We start from the raw sequence: 25,070 nt of genomic DNA on the forward strand, positions 1-25,070 counted from the left end.
TGTCTTATCACAGTGGGTGGCTTCTCAGTAGTATGGCAGATTAAAACAGATTTTGTTCTGTGTCTATAACATGGAACCCATTTTCCATAAAAATGAGACTGTTCAGTAAGTCCAAGTGCACACTAAGCCCACTCGATCTTGAAGGACAAGCTGGATGCTTGTGTTCGCTCTGTTGATGTAGGTGGTGAGTCTGAGGTCAAACTGCCTTATAGCACCTCTCACTCTGGCCCTTCATTCTTTTTTCATCCGAATATCAAGCCTGACATATTATGTCTCCCGCTACTAGGATATAATCTTTGCGAGAATAAGCACTTTGTTTTTTGGTCATGGCTGTATCCCCAACATCTAGAACAGTGATTTTGTCAAAGTGAAAGTACTGTTTGAATAAAAAAGCATTCCAAAGTTTATTTTTTCACTATAGAAGAAACTTTTATATTGTACGCCATAAGCGTCTATAGACACAAGCTGCGGACCTTCCCCACACATGTCTATTTAAAAAAAAAAAAATGTTTTCCCCAAATCATTTTTCATTAGAAATTTCAGCTGAAAATATTCAAGAACACCTGAATTGTAATATATTTGTATTCATTGCGAATTGATTTAATTAAATTCAAAATATCGTGGTGTGTGGGGATTTCCATTTTGGATGCGTGGCAATTAACTGAATACTAAGTCTTTTGTTAGCATCACCGATTAAGGTTCCTTCACCTGACATCCAGTAACTTTGATTGCACTCTTTCAGCCACTGACCTTTAAGTGATGTGACTGTCTTAATACAAATTGTGTTACCAGTAGTTTCTGGATCAAATGGTATGGACATTTTAAACCTTTTAAAATAAGTTATTAATTCCTTTCCAGGTAAGTTATACCAGTTGATGTTCACAGTGTTTTGAGTATTTACTTCACCCTCAAACCAACACTGAATATTGTCATTGTTTAAATGTTTGCTTCATTGCTTTGATTGCTACTGAGATTGGGCATTTTTTTTCAAAGGCTTGTAAGACATTTGTGAATTATTTCATACATTTTGCCTATTTTAATGGGGTCTAGTTTGTGTGAGCTCTTTCTGTGATGACATTTATCTGCCATGTCTGTTTTAAGCAGGATCTTTTGTTTTCAATAAGCAATATCCCTTTGAAGTGCTCTGCACTTACTTAGACCCCTAGCCAGCCTCTGGTTCCTCATCGTCCTCTTCACCCCAGCCTTCTTGGCAGCTCCAGCATCTGTGCTGACCTCCCCCACCCCTGCTCCCTCATGGAGAAGGTTCGGTCTCCTCCAATTCTCTTTTCTCCCATTGCATCACTCTTTCTTTTGGTAAAAACACCAATATAACAGAAATAATCTTTAAAACCACTCCTGTCTCACCATCCTAAAAACAAGTGAAACAGTAGTTTTCATTCCCCCCTCCAGCTTCCAGTCTTGCCTGCCGTTTTATTTCATGTGTATAACAGTCTCCATAGGTCTCTTCTACTCCCACCTTTTGGATTAATCTTTCCCTTCTTCCTGGCTACCCCACAGCAAGTCAGACTTTTAGCACCGCCCAGGCAGTCACTGTGGCTGGGACCCTCCGTCTGGGAGGAGCTTCTTCCACCTTCAGTGTCTTCTGCCAGCTCAGAAGGGGAGCTTCACTCCGTCCTGGGTCAGGAGGAAAGGAAATGAGGGTTTAGTGGCACCTCTTAGAAAAATGAGAAGAGCTGGAGGGGAAGCTTCGCACATCACTCCCCCTCATATCGATCGTGTATTTCTCAATTTAAATCTGATGTTTTTCTGTTTCTGGTGCAGCCCTCAGGACATGCTGCTGAGGACACGGATGCGCCTCCCTGGCGAACGGGCATATGCCCTGCCCGTGGACATGGTGTGGGACGCTGCCCGGCCCACTGCCAGCTCCCTGCGGCAACGAGTGGCTGGCTTCTGTTCCCTTCCTGTAGAGAAGATCGAAATTGCCAAATACTTTCCTGACAAGTTTGAGTGGCTTCCAGTGTCCAGCTGGGTAAAGTGTGGTACTTCCTGCATAGCAACAGCTTAACTGCAAGTTTTCACAGATAGGGAAGTTAGTAAGAATTTGAGGTGGTTTTCTTTATTTAAGATGCTTAATTTTTCTATAGAACCAGCAAATTACCAAGAGGAAAAAGAAGAAAAAGCAAGATAATTTGCAGGGGGCACCTTATTACTTGAAAGATGGAGATATTATTGGTATTAAGGTAAGTTGTTTGACAAAACACCAAGATTAGATGGTTTCGTAGAAATGATTTATGAAATCTTCATGGCACAGAACATGAAGGGGAGAGCAGACAGCTCCTCATGCAGTCCACAAAACTGTGGGTCTGATGTGAGTAAAGGCTTCTGAAGTTTTACACTAACAGTGTTGCTGCTGTAGGTGTGAGTAGGTACCTGCATTAGGTTAAAACATTTCCTTCCATTTCTAGTTTGCTGTTGTAAATCATTAAAATAGGTGTTACTAAGAAATATGTCCTTGACATGGGCCATTCTTACATTCCTCCGACAAACTTGTCATGTGGTAATATTTTTCAATTAAGTGAACTACTTAATCAGAATAAATTGATTTAATCCCTTAATCACCACTTCTAGTCAATACTATTAGATAATTGACCCTCCTCCCCTAGTCAATACTATTAGATAATTGACCCTCCTCCCCTAAAAAGTAAATAAAGCTGTTTACCTGCCATGTTTCTGCATAGGACATTAAAGAGACTACAAGATCAACATTCATAAAATTCTAAGGTAACTAGGAATACAGCCAACAAAAAGATTTGTAAGACCTCTCTGGAGAATATACAGAAATTTTGAGTGGTGGTAAAGCTTCAGTTTTTACTCCTGGGAGGCTTCCTTTCTAAGAACAGGATAGAGTTATCCCAGTGAAAACCCAGACGGTTACACTAAAGAGGATAAACATGTGAATTGCCTGATTATTAGTTCTGATAATACCGACCCCCCCAGACGGAATTGACAGGTATTTCAGATCTACATTAAAAATGGGTTATTCAGTAAGTGGTTCTGGGAAAATTGGTTCCATACAGAAAAAAATGCAGTCATAATTTTGGTTTTAATCATTAAGAGGGTCCCAAGCTTATGTCAGCCCCAGATCCCATAACATTTGTGCGCACCTCTGCTCACACCAAGCACAGGTCAGTGTAAAGGCTTATGTGTGAAAAGCAGTGATTTCCAGTCTTTAGAAGAATAGATGTAAGAAACAAAATGCACAACTTCGAAGTAGTGATTAAATTGACTACATCAAAAGAAACCATCATCAAAAGCCACGTCACAAATAGGAAAAGATATACGCAACAATAGAATAAAGATCATTATCCAAATGTACTTCTACCAATCAATTTCAAAAAGGAGAAATGGGCAAAGATGAATAATACCCGGCAATTCTCAGAAAACTAAATGGCCAATAAACAGATGAAAAGGTAGGCATCTTCCCGGCAACCAGGGAACTGCGAACCAGCAGTGATTGTGGCCAGACCCCCAGCACTGCCTCCACGGGTCCGGCCGCGCTGGAAGTGGCGGGGCAGCACTCGGTTGGGGGCGAGGAGACACAAAAATGTCCACTGAAGCACTGTGTGACAGTGTGAATTGGGAAGAACTTAAGGACCCTCAAAGGGGATAAAATGGGGGAAAATACTGCAATAGGTATTGAGCATAGCAGTTAAAATTTATAAACCAGAGCTGTGTACGTCCAGGTGAACGTATCTGGTGTAGAAAACGATGTCCCAGGATAGGCCTTCACAGAAAGTCTAAGCCGTGTAGATGCTGAGTCCTCCTGTGCTGCCGTTGAGTGACAGTGGGTACAGGACACTAGCACCAGCGTGATGGTGGGCTTACCTGGAGCAGGGGCGGGGCATCAACCAAGTCTATGTCTTTTCCTTGGAAAACACTAAAATGAAGCAAATATGGTAAAAGGTTAGCACAAATAAGAGCTAACTTTCACTGACAGTTCTGTTGTAGGCCAAGCACCATCCATGTACACTTTAGCTCGCGTTTCCTCATGACAGCCAGGGGAGGAGGTAACCGTCACACCACCCTGGGACAGTGTCTCCCATTATCTCCGTATTTCCTCTCGTTTGTCAAGGTCACAATTTTACAAAAGCACATCATGTACCAGTTACTGGACTAGAGATTACAGTAGATTACAGTATTTGTTGGGATCTTTTCTCCCGAGAGCAGAAGCAGACAGCCTTGCAGTTGTGTAGGTCCCAGCCTAGGTGACCCAGTCAGCTCCCCCCGAGCCAGACAGAATCGCCTTTCTCTGACCTATGCTATCCTCCGGGGTTATCTTCCTTGAGGTCAGCATTTTGATTGGTTCACACAGGGTGGCCAGTATTTATAAATTCAGAACTAAAGCTGACGCAAGTACTGGGGGCGCTTGGTCCCTCAGGAGACCATACTGCGCGTCCTGCGTTCTGTAACGCCCTGCCAGACGCCCCCAGGAAGTAAGCCGGGCGTGCCTTTCAGCAGCTCCAGTGGAGCTGGAGGGGTCGGGTGGACACGGCTGCCCACAGACTATCACGCAGGTGGCTCCACCCTGTTCTGGTGGGGCCTGTGCTGGGCTCACTCCAGGGGCAGCATTTTCAGTCAGAAGCAAAGGTCGGGTGGCTGCAAAGTCACTTCTCCCGCTCCGCCTGCCACTCAGTCTGTCATCGGGCACTAGTGTTTACTGCCGGTTATTAATCCAGTTTACGTCAAGGTGGACACAGCCTTGTGTTGGTTTCAGTAATTTTCACAGAAATGTACATACTTGACTCAAATGCAGGCTAAACGATGTCTGAACACGTGGCTCCTTATTTTAAAATGCAGAATCTCCTGGTGGAAGATGACGGTGACTTCAGCACAGTCCGAGATGACATTGGGAGGGAGGACCCTGCTCTGGGGAAAAGGAAAAGGTAACGTGAGGTTCTCTACAGACGCCGAGGCCTGGACAGCTCGCTCTCCTCACTGAGAGCTCTGCCGAAGCCTCAGGTCTCAGTACAGGGCTGACGCTTTGGAGAAACTTCGTGTCCTTTAGAACACGAGCCAGGCCTGTGAGCCTGGGACAAAGATGCTCTCAGTCTCACCTTGAGGATGCAGCCACTCATTTTTCATTTCCTGTGCCTGCTTCCCCCCCATTTTGGGTCTTCCCTTCAGACACAGGTCTGTCACCTGAAAACAGGCATTCCCAATCACAAACCCACCAGCTGTCACCTGCCCCTGGTGGCTGCTCCTGAAGCTGCCTCACCTCACTGACCTCTTCCTGCCCAGCTCGGGCTCTTCCCACAGAGCCCCTGCTCTGCAGTCTCTCCTCCCACCCCACCCCCAAACCGGTCCCTTGCCCTGTGCACACTTACCCTTTCCTCTTCTGGGTAGTGGGCTGCTCCCTTTGAAACCCACATTTCAAACCCCAGTGCTTGGACCAGCTCACCTCCATGCAGGCCACACCAGGGTGCCAGCCCTCCTCACTTGCTCCCACTTTGGTCTCCTGAAGTTAACCCACACCCTCGACCTGGGGGGACCCATGTCAGTGACTGAGTTGGTGACAGCCTCTGTCTCCCGCAGCCAGGAAGCGCTCCGCGGGCAGAGCAGCAGCGTCCCCTCCGGGGCGGGCACACCTGGCCGGCCCCCCAGACCAGAAGCTTCCCTGTCCATCCACGTGGGGAGTTTCAGATAGCGCCGGCACCACCGATGTCCCTGTGGGCTCGGCCTGGCGAGGAGCGGGCTCTGCCCCTGCCAACTTCGCTCTGTGGTTCCGAGAGCAGGCCTGTAGGCTGCTTATTAGAGACGTTTGGTCTCAGGCCAGGCAAGTGCACTTTCTCACCGGCCTGCACAGCATGGCCACCGAGGGACACATCCGGGCCGTGTCTTACAGGCGCCAGACTGCACTGGGCCCAACCACCAGGGTTACAAGAACATTTCCTAGTTCTGCATTGACTGCAGGCACACATACAAGGTTGGCCAGTGAGGTGCACACAGTCCACTCTTCCCTTCCCTGTTGGGACAGCGTATTATCTGCACTCAGAACTTCTGAGCTGGCCAGGCTGGAGCAGGACACGGGGAGTCTGTCTGTTCTGGTTCAAACTGTGTCATCTGTGATCAGAACGTTCCTGCGGTTGTGGCCACCCGAAGCTGGTGCGCTGAGCTGATGGTCCTGAGAAACCTCTCCTGGAACGAAGGAACGTGCACCAGCTTCTCCTCGCCCTTCAGCATGGCCAGCTGTGGATTTAAAAGGTGTGACTGGCATTTACGACAAATGCTGCATCTGTGTTACGAACCGACTGACACTTAGGGCACAGACTATTCACTTTCTCAAACTCAGTCAAGTGGGATTCCTGAAAAGAAAGTAAATTCTTCACTTTTATACCTCCAACAAGGCTCAGTATGGTTATGACGTCAAACAAATCTCTCATCAGCCCTTTATCACTGGCATTACTTCTGTGTTTAGATGTGGGCGAGGTCTCGGCTGACCCGCTCGCTGCAGGAGGAAGTGGACATTGGGTGGGATGAGCCTACTTTTGCCTCCTGTCCCCCTTCCAGAACCAGCTGGAACCCTCAGTCTCCTTCCTATTTGTCTGAGATTGTTGGGTCTTATACTGTGTGCTAATGTGTAAGAAGTTGGAATTTCACTAGCAAGCTGTGCCCATGTTCTCAAACGCTCGGCCCACCTCGGGATGTGCACATGGGTGGCAGCATGTTTGTGATGATCCCGGACTGTGAGCTCATGTGCTGGGAGCCCAAACCTCAGTGCAAGCCGCCTGTTCCTTTACTGTAACTGACAGGTCTTGCTGCACCCTTCATGCCATTATTTAGGTAATGAAATAATGTAATAACTGAAAGCTTTGCTTATGAGAAGCCAGAGGCCTCACTGGATGTGACTCACCAAGACAAGATGGGGATGGGTGGTTGTGCCTTAGGGTCCACAGTGAGCCGCTGGGGCTGCAGAGAGAGCTGTACAATTTATTAAAGAACAAATAAAGTGTCTTCACGTCTTGTATCCATTTTAAGCTGACTGCTTCATGCTCCACTTGGACTTTTTTCCCCAAGTGCACTTCAGATGCTAAATAAGCATGGTTTATATTTAGAAATGCTATATCAGGACCACAGTAGAAACAACAGAAGCATGTTTTGGTTTTAAGTTCAGATTCCTGGGAAAAACTGTTGCAGAAACTGGCAGTGGTCTTTTCCTTCTAGGGAATAAAACTGGCCCAGGGGCGCAGGAGACAGTGACTGGCCCTGCCAAACGAGTTCCGGGACTCATTCCAGTAATCCGTAATTACGGCTTCCCGGGCATCGTGTCCCTCAGAACGATGCAGTATTACAGGCCGTTCACCCATGGGGAGGGGGCCCGGCAGCTCGTCTCATTCTGTTCTTCAGGGCAGTAATGCAAGGCAGCCAAGTACATAACAAACTGTGTCATGGACTCACAACCTTTCAAAGAGGAGAGTGAAGCAGTGAGATCCATGCAAGTCGGGAGGGAGAAATGTCTACATTCCCTCCAGCGCTCACCCCTCCCACCCAGGCACCGTGTGGCGCTGACCCAGCCCTCAGCCCAGCTGGCCTGAGCAGCAGCAGGACTCCTGGCTCAGGAACCTCAGAGCTCACAGCAGAGCTGCGGCAGCCATTCCAGGCTCTGGTGCCTTTCTCTCTCTGCTGGTTTCCACCTCCCAGAGGTTTCCCCAGGTGGTGAGATGCCACTAGCATCTCTAGACTGAGATCCTCTCATGCCTGCCTCATTCCAGGGCCTGTAAAAGTCCTGGGCCTGACACCCATGGGCTCAAAGTGGGTGCCCTGCTCACTTGCTGTCACTTCAAATAAACGCAGAGGGAGAGCAAGACAGGTGGGGTTGCCCACAAGAGACCCCAATACAAAAATGTCAAATGTGACAGCACCCACCTTGATGTTAACAGCTAGTCCACCTACCGGCGGACCACACATGTCCCTCTCCACAGGCAGCGTCTGCTCCCCACCCAGGTCTCGGGGGAGGGAGACAAGTCCTCTCGGGTGTAACACCTCAAGGTTCAACCTACAGCTAAATGACATGTAAGCCCAGCCTGGAACCTAGTACACGGAGTGGGTATGGCCACAGTGAAACCTCTCTTCCGAGAGACAGAAGACACCCAATGCAGCATCACAAGCCCAAGCTGCTACACGATGGCCCGAACTCCCGCCCACTTGTGAGGTGAGCCCCTCGCAGCTGTGCTGGCCGCCCTGTCCCGCTCCAGAAAGCCTCGCACATCCGCTGCCCCTGTGGGTCCACCTCACATGGGTGCTGGGAGGACCTACCTCACAGCTGGGCACTGCCTTCCAGAGGATGCTCATCCTGGAGCCCGAGGGACTGAGGTGCCTGGGAACCAAGTGAGCACAGGCTTTCATCTGCCAGCTTGGAGTTTGGTTGGCAACACCACTTTCTTAATGGCTCAGAGACTTATGGTGGAAACTGCCTCTGAACGGGAGCCAGGGAGCCTTTACCTCCCAGCCAGCTGCTCGCCTTCTATGTGTCAACTACCTATTCATGCTCTTGTGATCAAAACTGAGGAGGCTAGGCACTCGCTCCTGCCTGACACAGGCAGGTTCTAAGGCCAGCACCCGGGTGGGACTGGTGCAGTCAGAGCTGCCACGCCTCCCCACCCCCACCCCCACCCCACCCCCACCCACCCCACCTCCAACCTGTGTGGGCAGCTCCCCTGTGCAGCCCACCTCAGTGCTCTCAGGCCACGCCTCCACTGAGGCCTCCACACCACAAACATCTGCCTAGATCTGCCCAGTCTGCCCAGAAGCTTTCTCTGCACCAATTCACACATCTCTTTAGGAGCCCTGACCCCACACCTGCATAATCATTATAACTCGTATCTATATGCTTTTGCTTTTCTCATACAAAATCATCAACCTCGATACTCGCTTCCTTTCTCAAGCTACCCATGGCCCAAAACTAGCTGCTGGAGGACCAGTCATCAAGTCTACCCTCCAGGCCAGCAGCAGGAGAGGCATGCTCCCCTGTTTTTAAGGGAACTTTCTGGAAATCCCAGTAAATACTGAATCTTTCTGACCAAAAGTAAGTCACATCAGTCAAGGTGCAGAGGAGATGTGGTCACAGCTGCAGGGCATATTTGAGCACAGCCCCCCACCCCACCCCACCCCCACGGTGCAGGAGGGAAAGGAGTTTGCAGGCACAGGCAGTGGCTTCCACAAAAGCTAAGAATCTTACAAATTCTCAAAATGAGATTACATAGCACAGGGCCAGCACTAGGGTACGGTGAGACCTTGGGCACAGAATGTAAAGGCACCCAAAAACTCAGTAGCAAGCGAGGTCCATTTTCAATACAATACTTTTGGAAATCAAAGTCAATGCAGAAAAGCCTACAACAAACAAATTCAACTTATTTTTTAGAGCAGCTGAAAAATGCAATTCTGATGCAGTTTGGAAGGATTTTGGCAACCAACATTCTATGTCAAAGTACAAGAAATGAGGACAAGAAATCAGACAATGAAGAGATCCAAAACAGGCTTGTTTTATTTACACACAGAACCACTTATTTACAACCCCCGACATGGACTATGTACATAGCAACACAGCAGGCATATGCTCCACGGTGAGTGCTGTATAAATTAAGATCATAAATATGAGGGTGAGCCCCACCGAGAACACAGAACCTTTTCTCCCAGACTCCCCGGGGATCTTCCTCCTGCCCCACACCGACAGGCACCCCACCCGCAACAGCAAAGACAGCACAGCCCGCCCTTCACTGACGCGCCTTCATGCAAAACTCACGTCCCTTCCTTTTGCTTCTAACTGATGAGAATTATAAAAATGGCTTTTATGTAAACAGTGTTGCTTTAGTCACTGACAACAGATTAATCTTAAATGCCACACATGACCCAAACCTACGCCTTCCCCACGGGTGGGCACTGAGGGCACGGGGTGGCCCCTGGGCCACTCCCCCTGCACCTCCTCACTGTCCAGTCCCATCCAGATGCCCTCAGAATCCAGGTGCCCATCTCGAACAGGGCAGCGCCCTTCTGGGACCCCATGATCTCTCCTTTCAAACAAGTGACCTCCAGGGGCTGGTCTCTCTCTTCACCTTCCCCCACTTAAACAGCTGTTCAGACGGGAAAAAGAATCACAACTGCCTGGTCTCACGCCCAATGAGGGCATGTGCAGAATGCAGGGCTCTCACTCCAACCCCTGCCGAGATGCCACACGTGAGCACAGGAGTGGGCACCCAGAAGAACCACCAGTGGGAGCACCCCCAAACCAGAGACGGGTGCCTGGTCATGCCCAAGGGGGACCCACTATGCACACTGATCAGAGAGGTCGGCAAAGTGAGTGGCAGGTAAATGCTGTTCAGCTGTGAATCTCCAAGGGGCCCCTATGGGTGACTCTGGACAGCGCCCTGAGGCCGCCTGCCCAGGCCCCTCACAAAGTCAGCCCTCCCCTTTGGGATGCGGGACCCTGGCACCCAAGGGGGTTGGGGTCCAGGGTGGGAGAGAGCCCTGTAAGGTGTGACTGTCTCTGAGGGGCAGCCAGGGGCAAGTCAAAGGCAGTGATGACTTGCAGGGAGCTACACAGGCACCGGCACCTCCAGGGACCTGGGGCCTGGCAGCACCATTCGAGAAGCCACCACAGGTCAGAGGCTCTCAGGACAGAATGGACATGCTGTCTCCAGAGGAATACTGACCCAGCGCAACACACAGCCTCCACTGCGGGGAGGCCACCGGCCACTGGGCGCTCCTGGCCTCCGACAGCACCGAGGCTATGCGTCCTGGGCACACAGGACCATGTCCCCACGCCCGCAGCTCAGGAGGGACCCGAGGCATACGGGCCAGGGGTTCATCGGCCCTAGAACGTGGCTACCTGTTTACCAGCTCCAGGAGCAGCGAGTTTTCCTTTCTCTTCACGTCACATATAAATGAACAGGACTGGAAACACATCCATGGTGCCTACGAACCAGGGAAGGCAGGACCTCACAATAAACAGGGACATCTGCAGTGAGTGGCCGACGGGTCCAGGCCCCGACTCCGGAGAGCCTGCTGGGAGACGGTGCCTGACAACGCGCTATGAAAGGGCAGAGAGAAGCCCGGACACTGGTGTGCGGCCAGCCAGGCTGTTTCTGCTGGATGCCGGGGGCCAGGGAGCAGAGAGGTGGCGGTCACCCCATACACCACTGGGATAGATGGTGCATGTCCAAAGGTAGCCATGTTGGTGTGCCCGAGACCCTGGAACTGGCTGGAACAGTGTCCGAGAGGCTTCCCGTCACGAGCACAGGGTGTAGAAATAGCACCATGAGAAGGGCCCAGGACGGGCCCCGCCTCAGTCGCAGGAGGAACGGAGAACACAGGCCGAGAGGGCGAAGGCTAGGCCTCGGTGGCAGGGGGGCTGCGGCTCAGCTCCTTGATGCCACACAGGATCCTCTTCATGTGGCCCACCTTGGTCACGCCGAGGTCCTGCAACGAGAGCACAGCCACCCTGATGCCAGGCAGCAAGCCAGGCCACGGGCACCAGCACGGGCTGCCCAGCAGCTCTGCACACAAATGAGGGGAATGATGGTGACGCCAGATGGGCAGGAGCGGCATAAGAAGTGACAAGGGTGCACAGCTGCCTCCATATCCCTCCTGTAATCCAGTCACTAACACTGCTACGGGAACATCACACAAGACAGACCGCACACAACCAGCAGCAAGTGGAATCCGCCCTCCCCAAGCACCAGGTGCCCCTCTCCTGTCCCTCCCGAGATGAGGCAGCGCCCGGCCTGTAATGTAAGCCGTGCACATGGACACAGGTGAGGAGGCTGCCCTGGAGAAGCCGCCAGGCTCCCAGCAGCTAAGGGTCTCCCTGACTCTAACCGACTGTGTCACCACGAGAGGAACCCCTTGTGTTCCGAGTCCTCCACCACAGGGAGCTCTTCAGTGACAACAGTTCATCCAACCGGGCCCAGCAGAGCCAGGCACCCCTGCCGTCTGCTCTGGCTCCTTCTGGTTGTGGTTGGTGAAAAATCACTGCATGGGGCACCATAAATGTCACCCCGAGTGTACACGTCACCCTGAGTCACACACGTTACTCCGAGTCACACACGTCACCCTGCGTTGTAAACAAAGGGCCAAGAAGAACGGTAAAGAGCATCCTGATTCTGGGGCGTGGCAGCTCAGAGGGAGGGGACAGACGGAGCTGCGGGCAAGCCCAGGTGTGGAAGTACCTTGAGGTCTCTCCGCTCCAGGTGCAGGAGCTCGGAGCCCCGGATGTCGTGCCGAGTGAAGATGTCCTTATACTCACAGAGACTGAGGTGCTCCAGCCAGGCAGCAACCTCCTCTGTCCCCCAGAGGTGAACTGTCGGAGACGGAAAAGCAGGAGAGCAGTGAGTGCAGCGCCCAGCACCAGGCAGGCAGCAGCGAGCACCCGAGATGCCCCAGGCACCCCAGCAGCAGGCACCCTGAAACAGCACAGCAGCCAGCACCCACAATGCCCCAGCGACTGGCACTGCCCTGAGCTGTGCAGAAAGGGGTGCAGCTGCCGCAGAAGCCGGTATCTGTCCCTGCAGCCCTGTCCCCATGTCCCCAGGGGGGTCAGAGGCACCAAATGGAGAGGAAGGTGGGTCTGCTGTGCAGCTGAGCCAGCTCTCCTTCCACCTCCTCGAGCAGTTTCAGCCGCTCACCTCCTGGCACATAAACTTTTGCATCACACCAAAAAGTATATTTTTTGCCGATCTAACAACAACAAAAATAGGTATAATTTTGATTCACTCATTTTGGATGGCTATTGTTTTGTTGGCTATTTTTTTTTTTAATTTGACAATCTAAGGCAGTGATCAGCAAACCGTGGCTTACGAGCCACATGCGGCTCTTTGGCCCCTTGAGTGTTCTAATGCCACTTCTTCAAAATAGACTCGCCCAGGCCGAAAACCGACTTCTGCACATGGGCCACGGAGTTTCAATTGCATTGTACTGTGTGCGCCCACATGTGGTATTTTGTGAAAGAGCCACATTCAAGAAGCCAAAAAGCCGCATGTGGCTCGCGAGCCGTGGTTTGCCGACCACTGATCTAAGGGAAAAGAATGTTTTAAAACATTCTTGCAGCACACCGGTTGAAAAATCACTGTTCTAAGAGGGTTCATTTCAGTTCTGGCCACAGAAGGAAGGGAGACACACAGAGAGCTTATGTAGTCACAGCCACAATCATTAAAAGAAACCAAATTTCTGGACAAACATGCGAAGAAGAATAGTAATCAAATGGCCCAGCCCCAGCGGGCACCAATGCCGCCCAAGCCCAGGCTGGGCCCTGGCACCCGAGGGCGCTGGGCACAGCTTGGTCAGGGCCAACTCTTCAGACAGAGGAGACTTTAAGCACCAATTTGCTGACTCCCCGGGGTACAGGAGTCTTGATCAGTGAACTGACTGAAAGGTAATCAGCAGCCCAACAGAGGAAGCAGGTCTGAGTGGGAGCTCTGTGTCTCTGTCTTGTCACCTCTGCTGTCTTCCCACCTTGAACCCCCAATCCAGGGCAGGCAGGTGGTTCAGGAGTCAGTCACCTAGTCTACATGGGGAACAAGTTCAGGGCAGGAAATGACCACGGTCAGCACCAACACAGAGGGGAAAGCAAGGCACAGTTCTGTAGCTGCGGACAGACGATCCTGCAGGCCACGTGGGGGCTGGGGGGGCAGGGACTCAGCCTGGGAAATTTGGGGAAGAGCCAAGGACCACGGAAGAAAGGGGAGGCCAGGAGGCGCACAGAGCGGCGCACACAGCCAGAGGAGGGAGGCAGGTACCCGGAGCTCCCAGGCTGCTGTGGGCATCTCTGTTCTTGCTGTTTTTCTCCTTCTTAAACTTGGTCACCAGGCGGAATTTCCCGCTGCGGCTGCGTTTGGTAAGATCCATCACGTTCTGTGTGGAAAAGGAGAAACACTGAGAATCAGACCCCAGGGCACCAAGCCCCGAGTCACACCTGGATCCGAGAGGCGGCGGGGCCAAAAGATGCTTTGTTACAAATTTACTTCTTCTTGTGTTTTTCCTTGATTTTTAGTCTCATGTTTATTGTTAATTTTTAATGCCTTTTAAAAGTGGGTTCACGGTGATCACTGTATTTTCATTTTATACCATGCATTTCCCATGTGATTAAGAAGCTTTGTAAATATTATTTAAATATCAGTACCATTATAGGAAGATTATTAAATAGGTTACTTAGCCAATCTTCTAGTGCTTCCCCAGGCTGATGTCCCCCGCCCCGAGGCCTGCAGGAGCCATCTGTCTGCAGCTACAGAACTGTGCCTTGCTTTCTCATCAGTGTCACGCACAACTTCCTAAACAAAGCTTTTCCTTCACTTTGCATTCTTCCCTTGGATTTACTCCCGGAGGCAGACTGTCAAGGAGGGGAGCAAGCGTGACACTGGCTGACGTCCCCACTGGACAGCCACAGGCCCCCAGCGCACTCCAGGGCCAGGCAGAGCCAACACTGCCCAGCGTCCCTTCACCCAACTTTCCCTCCCGACAGGTCCTTCCGTGCACACAGACGCCTGTTTCAGGCTGAGTGTGTGTCGCTGGCTGCTCTCGCAAATAAAGCCGAGATGCCTATTCCCCGGCTGTGCCCCTGTCTTCTGCCCTCGCGGCCTGGAATCCCCCCAGGACCCAGCCCCACAGCCTCACAGAGACCCTCACGGTTAGACTTGGCAGCTTATGACAGGGACATTTGGTCACGCTGAGAAAAACTGCGTAGGGCTGCTCACTGGTCCTACACCAAACCTAGAATTTGGAAATGACAGGCACCTCGGGGGGAATGTGCCGTGCAGCCGGAGGCTCCCTCTAACCTCCCTGCTCGCCCTCAGAGTCACCTTCACGGACTTCTTTTAAGAAGTTTTAAGTCCTCTACTAGGAAAGAGATCTCACAAAAATATTTTCTCACCGACCGCTCAAGAAATTTACGCTTACAAACTCCTTATACTCAGCAAAACTGTCCATCATTGACTCTAACAGCTGCTCTGCTAGACCTTCAGCTCCCAGGCCATCAGCCCGGCCGTCTGTCCCCACACAGGCTGGCACCCACCTCGCACTTCACAGCGCTTCCCGCAGGAGCCACACAAAATCCTGTCCCTGTGTCTATATAATGTTTTGTTAATGTAAATGAGCATTACATTTATTTCTAACTTTTCATATGGATATGTTCATCCATTCATAAGACAGGAGACCAGTAGAATGAGGCTGATTATCATGTTATCTTCCTTTGTCTCCCAAGCCTATTGTTTTTTTAAAAATATATTTTATTGATTTTTTTTACAGAGAGGGATAGAGAGTTAGAAACATTGATGAGAGAGAATCATCTATCAGCTACCCCTTGCACACTCCCTACTGGGTACATGCCCTTGACCAGAATCGAACATGGGACCTTTCAGTCCGCAGGCCGACGCTCTATCCACTTAGCCAAACTGGTTTCGGCACCAGCCTGTTATTTTTTATTAAAAATATATATATATGGAATGCTTCACAAATTTGCATGTCATCCTTGCCCAGGGGTCATGCCAATCTTCTCTGTACCGTTTCAATTTTAGTATATGTGCTGCCAAAGCGAGCACTGCCCAGCCTTTTAAAATAAACACATTTCAGATAAATTATTCCACCAAGACTACTTCATAAGCAACTCTGAGACAATCCTCTCTTTTTTAAACACAATCACAGCACAGTTATCACGCGAAACCACCACCACCAATCCATGTATAGCTAATTGAGTTCTTTTTGTAAGCAATCTCCCCAAATGCTTCAAGGTCGGTCTGTCCTCAGTGCACTGCTCTGAACAGGACCCAGTCCAGGTCCTCAAGCAACCTCAGCCTCTCGCCCCTCCTTCACCCACCAACAAGCCGTCTGTCCTGTAAGAGCGATGGCTCCCTGCTCCTCCCCAAGGCACAAGGCCGCTGAGGACATGGACACTTTGGGCAAGAGGAGGTCACTGGCTTAGCCCACCCCTCTTCCACGTGGACATTCCCAGCCACCAATGACCTGCCTACACCAGTACTTGCCCAGGGGACACAAAATGACCTTTTAATCCTGATGCACTTTCCAGCTAGAATTCTTTTAAAAATCATTTCTTTCATCAATTATTTGGTTTAAAGAAATTACTTGTATAAATCTACTGATAACACTGGATTTCGGAATCAATGTGCCAGTTTTAAAAAACATAATAAACAAAGTTCTGGACATTTGTTTCACAATACTGTGAATACAGCTAACACTAAAATTAGACAGGCCAGAAACTGGTACCTTTGTTTCTCCCCACAATTTAAAAAAATGAACTGGGACAATGTCCATCTTTTTCCAGCTTTAATGCTGCTTCTTACATATTCCTTGGCATTTTCCCCTTGGAGGTAGTATTTAGATTATTTTTCAAGTTGTTCTGTGGCTATTCTTTTTTAAATGTCTTCAGATTTCAATTTCTATAGTTTAAATTTTTCCTGAAAAAATCAAGTTTCATTGAAATTTTAAAATTACCATTTCTTTGAATATAATTTACTTTATTTTATTGTGATTTATTACACATTCCCTTCATTACTGCATTCTGTTCATTTTTCTTTGATTATATTTACCAGAGAGTAGTATGACTTATTTTACTTTCCCTAAAACTCATAGATTTACCTTATTTTTTTCTTTCAAGTAAATGCCTTTCCTATTTTTATGTTAGTAGAAATGCCACCATCCCCTCCAGGGTTTCTTGGGGCCCCTGCACTTCACCCCTATCTCCTCCCTCGCAGGGGCAGCCGGAGCCGACGGCAGAGGGAGCACCGAGTGGTAAGGAGGCCAGCGGGGGAGGCCCAGGGCTGTTCCGAGGACATATGGCTGCAACTTCTGGCCTCAAGTTCCATCAGATGAAGGCACCCTGCATTGCATGCTGCCCTGAGTGCAGAGCGTGTCTGGTTTGTAACTAAAACCTGATCTTCGGCTCCACCTACCTGTACTTCCCACCGACTCCTGAGAGAACTAACACCTGCGCTATCCCTCCAGCCCATGTCCGGGAACCTAGGAACCGGGGTGGCTCTAGACGTGGCTCATAGGGTCATGAGGTCAGCCATCCAGGGACGACCTGTGTGGTTTGTGTTTGTTTCTGTGGCGGCTGCACAGCCCTTGGTGATATTTGTTTTGAAAATATTCTTAGGTTTGAAGCATTGGAGCCACAATCCCTGTGACATGGGCTTTCCGTACCAAGACCAGACCAGACAGTCCCAAATGAACCGGGTGTGAGCCCCCCACGGCAGCAGCTGCTCCTCTGCCCATGAACTGAAGACAAGCCTAGCCCTCCATTCTCTGTCTTCAGAGGAAATCTGTGGGCAGGGCAGGACGCAGGGGCACAATTTCCACTGAGTTAGCATCTGAGGCTTTCTGTGCTGCTCAGTGTTGGTGCCCAGGAGTTACCTTGTGGGATGTCACCAGGTGAACTCACTCCTGGACCACGCTGTTCACTATCCCTGAGAGGAAGGCAGCCTAGGGCTTGCCTTTATCCAATGCTTGGCCATTCGGCAAGCACCTGTCTGGGCTCCTCTGTCTGCTCTACGGAGGTGACTGCATCCCAGAGTGCAATGTGCCTGGGGTCCTGTCTGTCTACATCTAGAATCTGTGCCAAGTGGGTCTCTAAACGCATGGAGAAAAGTGTGAGTATAAGTCAAACTCACCAACTCTGTCACTGTCAAAAACAAACTTCCAAAAAGCTGCCATTTAAAGGCCCCATGTGTGTCCACAGGAGAGGAAACAGTGGGTGGGGCTCAGCCTGCTTTCTACCCACTTCCTGGTCAGCAGGCAGTTCTGCTTCCAAGGGCAACACATGCCCAGTCACCAAGAGTCATTCTCATACCACCCCCTACTCCTTCCTCCCGCCAGCCTCTCCCCGAGACATTTGACTAGAGAAGACTCAAGACAGACTGACATGACCTTGGCCCCAAAGGCACAGAGCACACTCTCTACAGGCAGCAAAGGGCGGGCCGCCGCACCTGGGATGACACCTACCTCTTCATCACTGGGCTCAAGGGGCTGGCACAGCCAGGGGGTGTCCACCAGCTTCCTGAGCTGTCGGTCCATCTCGGCGAGAGCAGCCCCCAGCCGCTCCTTCTGAGGGGGGTCCAGCTGCTGCTCCCACGTGGGAAAGAGACGCGCTCGTTACTAGCAGTGAGAGCTGGGCACAGCAGTCCCGGCACTGAGCCCCACTCAGAGGTCCTCCTCCACCTCCCCTTCTGAGGAGCGTTGGGGGAGAGAATTAAACTCTCCTTTCATAAACAGCGGAGGAAACCTCGCCTGCCGGATAGCCACACTCTCAGGCTGACACTTCGCCGGCCTCCTGTCCAAAGGCACAGGACCAGCCTGCTGGCACCAGCTGCTGGAGATGCCGTTCCATTCCGGGACAGTGCGGCACATCGGCGGGAAGAGCAGGGGGAACAAAAACTAGACTTTTGGGGCCTTTCTCCAGTCGTGTGACTTTTAGCAAGTTGTTTTGCCTCCTTGGCCTTCCAAGTCCTCGTTTTTTAAAACAAGAAGGTTGGCCAGGCCATCTCCCAGCTCTCCCTATTTTAGCTCCTGTGACCCAGTAACTCCCACCCAGAGTGCTTCCCCAGAGCCGCCGCTTCAGCCAGGTGTGTGAGGGCTGAGTGAGGATGGGCAGTGAGCTCGGGTGCCTATCAGGGCCCAGCAGGATGGCTGCCAACCCTCTAAGGGAGAATTCTGTCTACAATGACAAAGGCGGTCACATGTGCAGCAATCTGACATGCTAGGGATGGTGTGGCTGAGGTGTGGCCAGAAGAGTATGCGCCCCAACCACATGGTCACATCACATGACCTCTGAGCTCCCTCCCAACAATGAGTCTAGATTCTTAAAGCCAGAAAATCTGGACTGAAATGTGCGACAATGGCCACATCCCACAGCAAGAGCCCGACCCCCAGCTCACCAGGGCCATCTTCCCGGACAGCAGCAGCTCTGTCTCGCTGCGCAGGGCCTTCATGTTGTTCACCATCTCCAGGACAAAGCCGCAGTTCAGCCCCTGAGAAGAACCAGGGCAGACACCATGGAGAAGGCCCGAGGGCTACACATGCCCAGAGGAGCAAGACTGGGAAAGGGCAGGTACCTCCGTGGCTCTGGGCTTGCTGTACACACGGTCCATGGACTTGGAGCTGGCGTTGACGGCGTGGGCAAGTTCCTGCTCCATGTCTCTATGGGACTGAGCTATCTCTCGGATGCTAGAGAAAATGAAAACACCACACATCAGAGCAGACGAAGGGTGGTCTAAAGTGGAAGCAGTAAGCGCTCTGTTCCTAGGAGTCCAGGACAGCTGTGCAGGTCTGTAAGCAGGTCCGAAAACACCCATGGGTTTTAAACTTCCATCTATGTAAACTCTGAGTATCTCTCAGAGGATCGGTAGAAATAAATCAAAGCCAAGGGCAGGCAGAAACCCTGCTGGGCTGCGTGAAGGTCTGGGAGGAGGAACTCAACCCATGCATGCCAGCAATGGACAGGGAGCCCTGGCGCTCCAGGGGGCGGGACTGACCTGTGGATAAGGGCTCCCGCCGCCTGCCCAAACTGGTCCATCTGGGTGGCCTCTTCCTCAGACAGGATCCCCAGGTGCAGGGAGAAGGATGGCGGGCGAGGCAGTTCGCACTTCTGCTTGTCTTCCCAGGACTTCAGCGTGTTCTCAAATGCCTAGGGCACAAGAACCTAGAGTTACACTTTCTCCTGCCCTCAAGAGGTGAGCACGTCTCTACCCATGACAGACACACCTGACATGCTAGAGGCTACAGGAGAGGGAGAGGCAGGCTCTTCTATACTGGGGAAGAGAAACGGTCCTAGGAACTCCTATACCATTGGCTTAATTCCGGCATCTAAAAAACGAATAACTTCCTAGAACTAAACATTAAAAAACCCCAAGTCTTCTCACAGAAGCAGCACAGGTGTGCCTGCAGGTGAGCCCTGGCCCCAAAGGCAGCCCTCTTACCCTGTCTCGGGTGAGCATCTGGGCCCGGTTCTTGTGGATAATCCGAATGTATCCGGGAGGTTGGACCCAGGCCTCTCCGTCCACCTGCACAGGCACGCCCTCCTCGCCCAGGATGGAAATCTTCACCGTGCGACACTGAGCAAACACCACAGCGTTATCATGCACCGAGCTCACCGAGGAGCCTCACAGCCACTGAGCCCAGCAGAAACCTTCCTGCCCTACACCCTGCACAGGCAGCAGAAACCTTCCTGCCCGACACACCTACAGCCAAGCCTGCGGTCAGAGCATCCCTGTCCAGATTGAAGCTCATGGAGCCTTAGGGTCTGTGCCCTGCCCCCACTGTGCCCTGGCCCAGCACTGCATCTGTGATCGCAGAGGAAATCTCAGTGATCAAACGCCAGGCCGAGGTCGGGACTCATGGCTTCCAAGAGCCACTGGATCCCTGAGCACATGCGAACAAAGAACAGAGCCAACAGCCAACAAGGGGTAAGAATGCACTGCTCCTCTTTCCAACAAAAATGCAGTCAAAGATTTAAAATAGCGAAATCCCAGCAGCCTACTGTGGGAACAGACGGGACAACACAGCCTGCGGTTCAAGTCAGCTCCCACCCAGGTTACTGTGCATAAATAAAAGCACCACCCTTCCTCACCCCACAGACTGACAGACCCCTCCCCACCCGTCACCAGAATAAGTAATGGGGGAGCCCAGACGCTGCATTCCCTCCCCCGCGGGGCCTCAGAGCAGCTCGGCGAGGCTGCCCGTTCTCCACCGGCCGTATATGCTCGGCCTGTGTTCCCAAGCACAAGCTGCTACTTCTGAAAGTCCAGGCCACGCCCGTCTCATCTCATCCCACCTCAGCACGAGGGGTACACAGGGGGCACCTCCAGAAAAAGTCAGGGCAGGGAGCTCAGGCTGGGTGCTAATTGGCCCCAATTTCAGCACCCATTCTCCTGGGCTCTGCACCAGGACACATGTATGGGGGAGAGTGCGGTGTCAAGACTGGTTCTAGGCCAGGTCCTGCTCTCCCTGAGACCACCTCCCCGGCTCTCCCTGCCTCCAGGACCACAGCCAGTACCTGGGCAATCCGGTGATGCTGCAACTTAATGACCCGAGAGACAGCCATCTGCATACTGCCAAACACAGCTACCACCTCCAAGATCTTATCATCAAAGGACGGAGCTGCGAAAGTCTGAAAGGTGGAGGCAGAGCTGACGTGGGGTCCCACTTCTTGAACACACACCACATACTTCTCCCTGTGAGGGCTGCTGCACTGGTAAAAGCAGACAGGCCCTTACAAGGAGGTGATGCAGCCTAACTGAAGAGGCAGCTACAGTATGAACCTGTTACTAAGATCCAGAAACCAAGCTGCCTAGGATCAAATCCGGATCTGCCAGTTACTAGCCTTGTGACCCTGACAAGTCACTTCATTACCCTGTTCCTCAGTTTCCTCATCTGTAAAGTGGGATAATACTGGTACATGCCTCAAGGTGTTGTTACGAGGACTGACACAGAGGAGTGACCAGCACATCTGAAGTGTCCAATTAGTGTTAACTATTTTTACTAGCTCTTATGTACCAAGGAAGCCATGCCCCTGGTTAAAACCTACCACTGCCTCCCAGAGTTCTCAGCATAAATTCCAAAGTTATCCCCTGGCTTACACAGCCCTGTATGAACTCTAACTTCTCTGCACCCCACCCGCTGCACAGTGCCATCAGACAACTTCTGCCCCGTGTCATTATCTAACCACTAAGCCTACCATCTGCTGCTCCCTCTGCGTGGAACAGCCTCCTTCCTCTTCTTCCCTACCCCAACACTACACCTGACCTGGCTGACCCCAAATCATTCTTTGGGCCTCAACATAGATGTCCTCTCCTCCTAGAAGCCAGGGTTGGGTCTAGCTTCTGCATCACACCTATGCCTCTGGCCACATCTTTTCTACTCAGCCTCCCTTCTCATGAGCAGGAGACACCACCTGTCTTGCTCTCCACGGTACCCATCCTGCCAGTACAAGAAAGGTGGGGTGCATTTATCCCTCTGCATCACTGACAGAGCATCCCGAGTGCTGATGCTCTATCAGGGCCCCAAGTGGCTAGTGCTCCTTGAAGGGGCTGCCTCTCTGGTCACTGCCCTCTCTGCCCCCAAGTTCAGGCCCATGTTACCCAGAACCCCTGCACATACATCATCTTCCTTGGTGCCTCCCCAGAAGTTGGTCCCTCCGGCATAGCTGGGAATATTGAGGACAGCAATTCCTTGGAGACTGGGGAGCGGGATGGGCCGCCCATCACACTGAGCAGTGGAGAAGGAGGACAAGGAAAGGAGAGATTCAGGCATCAACCAGTCCTTCCTCACAGGCAACCCGCCCAAGGGCCGAGGAGGCCCACAGTGAGCGGCTTCCCTCCCACCGCGGGGTCCGCAGGGAGCAGCGCCAACAGGAGGCCCTCCGGCTCACCTCCAGCAGGACCTTTTGCTCCAGGTTCTTGTAGGTCCTGTGCAGCAGCTCTTTGGTCCCAAGCACCCCATACCACATCATGTTCTTGGTTCGGCTCCTGGAGAAGGAATCACAGAATGGACGGGGGCCGTGACTTTCTTTCTAGTTAACTATAGTCATTGCTAAAAAAAAGTATGGGGTGGCATCAGATCACAAAAGGGTGAGACTCTGCGATTCCCTGCGACAGAGACCCCTTAAGGAAGGAGAGCCCCTGCTAGTATCTATAAAAGGTAAGCACAGAGATACGTTTATTGACAGGAAAAGTAGTATTTCTCAAGAAGGTAATCATACCCTAAAAGGTAAAACTTCACAAAGATGTTATAAACCATGAGCTTTTCTGACTATAAAATTATGTTTACCATACGACATTTGAAAAGCACATCTGTACGGGCTGGTGATCAACGCTGCTGGGTGTTTGTCTTTTCTGGGTGTGCAATTTACAGGTGGAATAACCAGCCTGCCATCTCCTGACACACTGTCCACTTCCACTTCTTAGCACACTTTGTGTAACCTGCCCCTGTACAGTAACCTCACAGACTTATGAGTCTCCTCTTCCCATTGACTGGGGTCTCTCGCTTTCTTATGCTGAATCTGCCCAAACCTGGACAACCCTTGGGCAAGCCTCCTCCAGGCTGGCCTCTGGGACTTCCACTTGCTTCCATCCACCTTTGAAAGCACCTCCATTTGTAGACACAAGGCATTCAGGTAGCAAACTGTACATCCTTTTACCTGCTGACTCCAAAAATCACCTTACTGACCAGGAGAAATGAGAAGACTTGAGGACAGGTGTGCACACAGGTGTCACCCACCTGCACTTCTCCGGGTGCTCATCACGCTTGTTGTTGAAGTCCAGAGATATCTTCGCATCCAGGCCAATGCCAAAGTAATTGTTCATGACACATTTCTCGGTATAATACTCTCTGCAAAAGGGGTTTCAGAGCAACTTAGCAGCTTCCCAACCTCTACCAGTTCTTCCTGAGGGCAAACTCTATTTCTTATTTTATTTTTTAAAATTATTATTATTTTAGGTAACAGTGTTGAGAAATCATATACTATATAGTTTACTCACTTAAAATGTACAATGCAATTTTGGAGGCTGTTTTTTTGTTTTGCTTTGTTAATCCTCACCAGAGGATATTTTTCCATTTGATTAGAGAGTGTTGGGGGGGGGGGGGGTAGATATCGCTGTAAGAGACACACATCGATTGGTTGCCTCCCACACAAACCCCGACCAGGGCCACAGACAGAGCCTGCAACTGAGGTATATGTCCTTGACCAGATCAAACATGAGACCCTTCAGTCTGTGAGCCGACCATCTATCCACTGAGCCAAACCAGCAAGGGCTACAATACAATTTTAATGTAATCACAAAGTCATATAACCATCACTACAATCAATTTCAGAATTACTGTATCACCCGAAAAAGAAAGCTCATACCGTCAGCCAGCACTCTCAACCCTTCCCAAGCCCCCAACAACCACTAATCTACTTATCTCCATGGATCCGCCTCCTCTGGACATTTCATAGAAATGGGTCCCAAAACATGGGGCCCTTGAGCCTGGCTCCCTTCACTGAACACAGTGTTGCCAGGGCCTGGAGGAAGCAGGGCTGCAGGGACCTGGGAAGTGGCTAGGCAGGCCACAGAAGGCCATGGCAGCAAAGGCAGAATGACCAGGTCCTAGTGTGCCAGGGAACAACCTGGTGCTCAGCCTGGGTGGAGGAGGAAAGCAGCTTTGGTCTCCCTAGGTCAGTGGTCGGCAAACTCATTAGTCAATAGAGCCAAATATCAACAGTAAAATGATTAAAATTTCTTTTGAGAGCCGAAAACTGACTTCTGCGCAGGGGCCACAAAGTTTCAATCGCACTGAACATGTGCATCCGCACGTGTTATTTTTTGGAAGAGCCACATTCAAGGGGCCAAAGAGCCATATGTGGCTCGTGAGCCACAGTTTGCCGACCACTGCCCTAGGTGAAGGAGAAGTCTCTCCAGTCAGAAGAGGAGAAAACAAAGACCAATGGCTGTGGCTGCCAGACTTGGAACCTCAGAAATCTCAGATTAAGAAAACAAACAAAATATCCAGGGCACTGCTCACAGGAAGAAAATAGCTCTGGCCTTTTCAATGAATTATCAGGAAAGGTCAAAACAAGAGCCCAGGCAGCCCTGGGGCCTGGAGTGAGGAGCAGACAGGCCGGTAGGTGGCAGTGGCAGGTCCTAGACGGGATGCCCAAGCATTGGGCAGGCCAGAACGTGGCAGCAGGTGTCCAACAGAGGCAGCTCCCTGGCAAACCGGCGTGGCAGGACTGACACTCTCCATACTTCCAGCTTCACCTTCCCAAAACCCAGAGCTTCTGTAAACCACACATTTCTTAATGGCTCTCCCCCACCCCACACACCAAACACATGGCTGGCAACTTAACCAACTGCCACCGATGCTAACTGCCCAGAACTTGCCATCAGCAGGCAGAAAGGAAAACCTAGAAGAATGGGTTTTCAAACACCATCTGTGTCTGCAATGGCGTGTACACACACAGGAACAGATTCAACTGAACTGCTGTCCACAGTCCTCACGGCCTCAGTCCAGGGACAGAGGACACAGTGCGGGAGCACAAAGCAGCTCCTCCCCACACATCTCAGCCAGGACAGCGT

General features: G+C 51.2%; 2 protein-coding genes across 4 annotated transcripts in view; one reads left to right on the forward strand and one right to left on the reverse strand.

The window, feature by feature from the left end:
* USP40 (ubiquitin specific peptidase 40) overlaps positions 1-6,985 on the forward strand; it is a 72,065-nt gene extending 65,080 nt beyond the window's left edge. For all 3 annotated transcript variants that reach the window (XM_084891752.1, XM_084891750.1, XM_084891751.1), the window contains exons 29-32: positions 1,783-1,990; positions 2,106-2,201; positions 4,819-4,904; positions 5,554-6,985. In XM_084891752.1, coding sequence (XP_084747878.1) covers positions 1,783-1,990; positions 2,106-2,201; positions 4,819-4,904; positions 5,554-5,665 — 502 coding nt within the window. In that variant the 3' untranslated portion in view covers positions 5,666-6,985. The remainder of the gene's footprint in view (positions 1-1,782; positions 1,991-2,105; positions 2,202-4,818; positions 4,905-5,553) is intronic.
* Positions 6,986-9,476: 2,491 nt separating this feature from the next.
* The window catches only part of DGKD (diacylglycerol kinase delta), a 100,250-nt gene continuing 84,656 nt past the window's right edge, over positions 9,477-25,070 (reverse strand). Inside the window, 12 exon segments of the mRNA XM_084892479.1 lie at positions 9,477-11,433; positions 12,183-12,313; positions 13,749-13,863; positions 17,962-18,081; positions 18,894-18,986; positions 19,071-19,182; positions 19,491-19,642; positions 19,935-20,069; positions 21,011-21,124; positions 22,114-22,221; positions 22,385-22,481; positions 23,233-23,343. Coding sequence (XP_084748605.1) covers positions 11,344-11,433; positions 12,183-12,313; positions 13,749-13,863; positions 17,962-18,081; positions 18,894-18,986; positions 19,071-19,182; positions 19,491-19,642; positions 19,935-20,069; positions 21,011-21,124; positions 22,114-22,221; positions 22,385-22,481; positions 23,233-23,343 — 1,378 coding nt within the window. The 3' untranslated portion in view covers positions 9,477-11,343.

The sequence above is a fragment of the Pipistrellus hanaki genome (genome assembly GCF_964339955.1).
Source record: "Pipistrellus hanaki genome assembly, chromosome: 8".
Classification (NCBI taxonomy): Eukaryota; Metazoa; Chordata; class Mammalia; order Chiroptera; family Vespertilionidae; genus Pipistrellus; species Pipistrellus hanaki.